The sequence below is a fragment of the Stegastes partitus genome, unplaced genomic scaffold, assembly GCF_000690725.1.
Source record: "Stegastes partitus isolate 25-593 unplaced genomic scaffold, Stegastes_partitus-1.0.2 Scaffold114, whole genome shotgun sequence".
Classification (NCBI taxonomy): domain Eukaryota; kingdom Metazoa; phylum Chordata; class Actinopteri; family Pomacentridae; genus Stegastes; species Stegastes partitus.
The window spans coordinates 517,380-519,053 of NW_007577845.1; the positions used below are offsets into that span (position 1 = coordinate 517,380).

At 45.2% G+C, this 1,674-nt stretch overlaps 1 protein-coding gene across 2 annotated transcripts in view; it reads right to left on the reverse strand.

Annotated features, from left to right (window-relative positions):
• The window catches only part of plppr1 (phospholipid phosphatase related 1), a 56,372-nt gene continuing 54,698 nt past the window's right edge, over window positions 1-1,674 (reverse strand). The window contains exon 8 of one of the 2 annotated variants that reach the window (XM_008278058.1): window positions 1-1,419. In XM_008278058.1, coding sequence (XP_008276280.1) covers window positions 1,387-1,419 — 33 coding nt within the window. In that variant the 3' untranslated portion in view covers window positions 1-1,386. Of the gene's footprint in view, window positions 1,667-1,674 lie in introns of both variants that reach the window. The other variant, XM_008278059.1, reaches the window with a different exon arrangement.

Consider the following 1,674-nt stretch of genomic DNA (forward strand, 5'->3'; position numbering starts at 1 on the left):
TTGTTGCTACTGACTATTTAATTTGTGGACAAACCGAGAAAAAAAAAAGAAAAGAAAATATATGTAGCATTTCAAATGAAACACTTTTGTTTTTTTTCCGCTCTCAAAGTAAAAGACAATTATAATCACAATGATAATGAGTAATATCTATAAAACATCTTCTCTCTTCATGCTGGGCATATCTTCCAATAGGAAATGGAGTCACAACATTGCATCACAATCCACTGGTGGGTCGGGGAGAGGGAGGGGCGCCTCCAGGAGGAAAAGTGAAGCAGGAGTCACTGGTTTCACTGGTTTCACTGGAAGGGGGCTAGCCGGGCCTCGAGCCAATCGCTCTGTTTGTCTCTGTTTTTAACGTCTTCCATTGGAATTTCTGTTTAAATTTAATTGATAGCAGTGAAATCTTCAGGTGCATCTGGCACGGACTAGCCCCGCTGAACCTCTTAGAGATTCCTATTAACATCCCAGTGAATCGAGAAATTGGGGTGAAACACACTCGTAGCGAGCATTTCAACCAATCACATTTTCATACTGTACACTGTGGCTGATAAACACGGCCCCCCCGCAGGGTGCCAAACCCCATTTTCTGACTCGGAGGATGTCATTGACTCTTCCTTGGCATTTCCTCCGAAGGGAAGAGGAGCTGTTCCCCCAAAACACCTAAACTGATACCAAAACATATCCAGGTTTACAGCAGGCAAACAGGTCCAAATGGATCATAATATTCATACAGATTAACAAAAATCCTTAAAAAATACGACCTGACGCGGTCCATTAATGTACAGAGAGAGATAATAAAAAGAAGGATTCTGTCTTTTCTTTTTTTTTGTTTTCTGTACAAATGACAAACACCACAGAACAACAACATCGATATTTTTTCCATAGCAGATTTTTCAGACTGAGTGGGAGAAGATGCGGTGACGGACGAGGCATCTCACCTGACAGGATGTGATGTAAAACAGGGTGGGTCAGCTGACAGGAGGTGTGCAGGTTTTAACATCGTCAGGATAGGCTACAGCACTCGCTCATACAAAATGTACAAAACATTGTCCTCTAACTACAAACAGCGCACCTTGGAGGGAAAAACTGTCCCATGTTTCCAATGATTTTTGAAATACCCGGAGAAACGGTGTGTGCTTAAGTCGGCCGTGTGAGATTTTTGGATGCGGTCTGTGTGCCTCGGCAGGTTGGAGTGAGCAGAGCCCAACTGGATGCAAACCATTACAAACATGGTGGGTTTTGTCCCCCCAGGTGATTTTTTAAACAGATGTATCAGGAGTGTTTATTTTTCTGTCGTAAGCATTCGGAGCCACGTGGCATGCGTCCTCGTCATTGTGTCTGGAAGTGCTGTGGAGACGCAAACGTGACCCGGTGCTGCCCCCTTAGTCATGTGACCTCCGTCATCGATGCCGAGTGGTTCTGGAAACGGACGTGGGAGGAAGGAAGGAAGGAAGGGAGGAAGGAAGGGGGGAAATGAGAGAGACAAGGAAAGAAATAAAATGGAAGGCGACAGGAAGGAGAGGGGGAAAGGAGTGGAAATGAACAAAAGGTAGAAGGAAAGTCATCGTCAGCTGGTGTGAGGAGTGCTCAGTGTGAGTCGTAGTGCATCTGGCAAGGAGGAGGAGGAGGGCTGTAGTGCAAATGTCATGCCTGTCATGTGTCATTGCTTTGTGT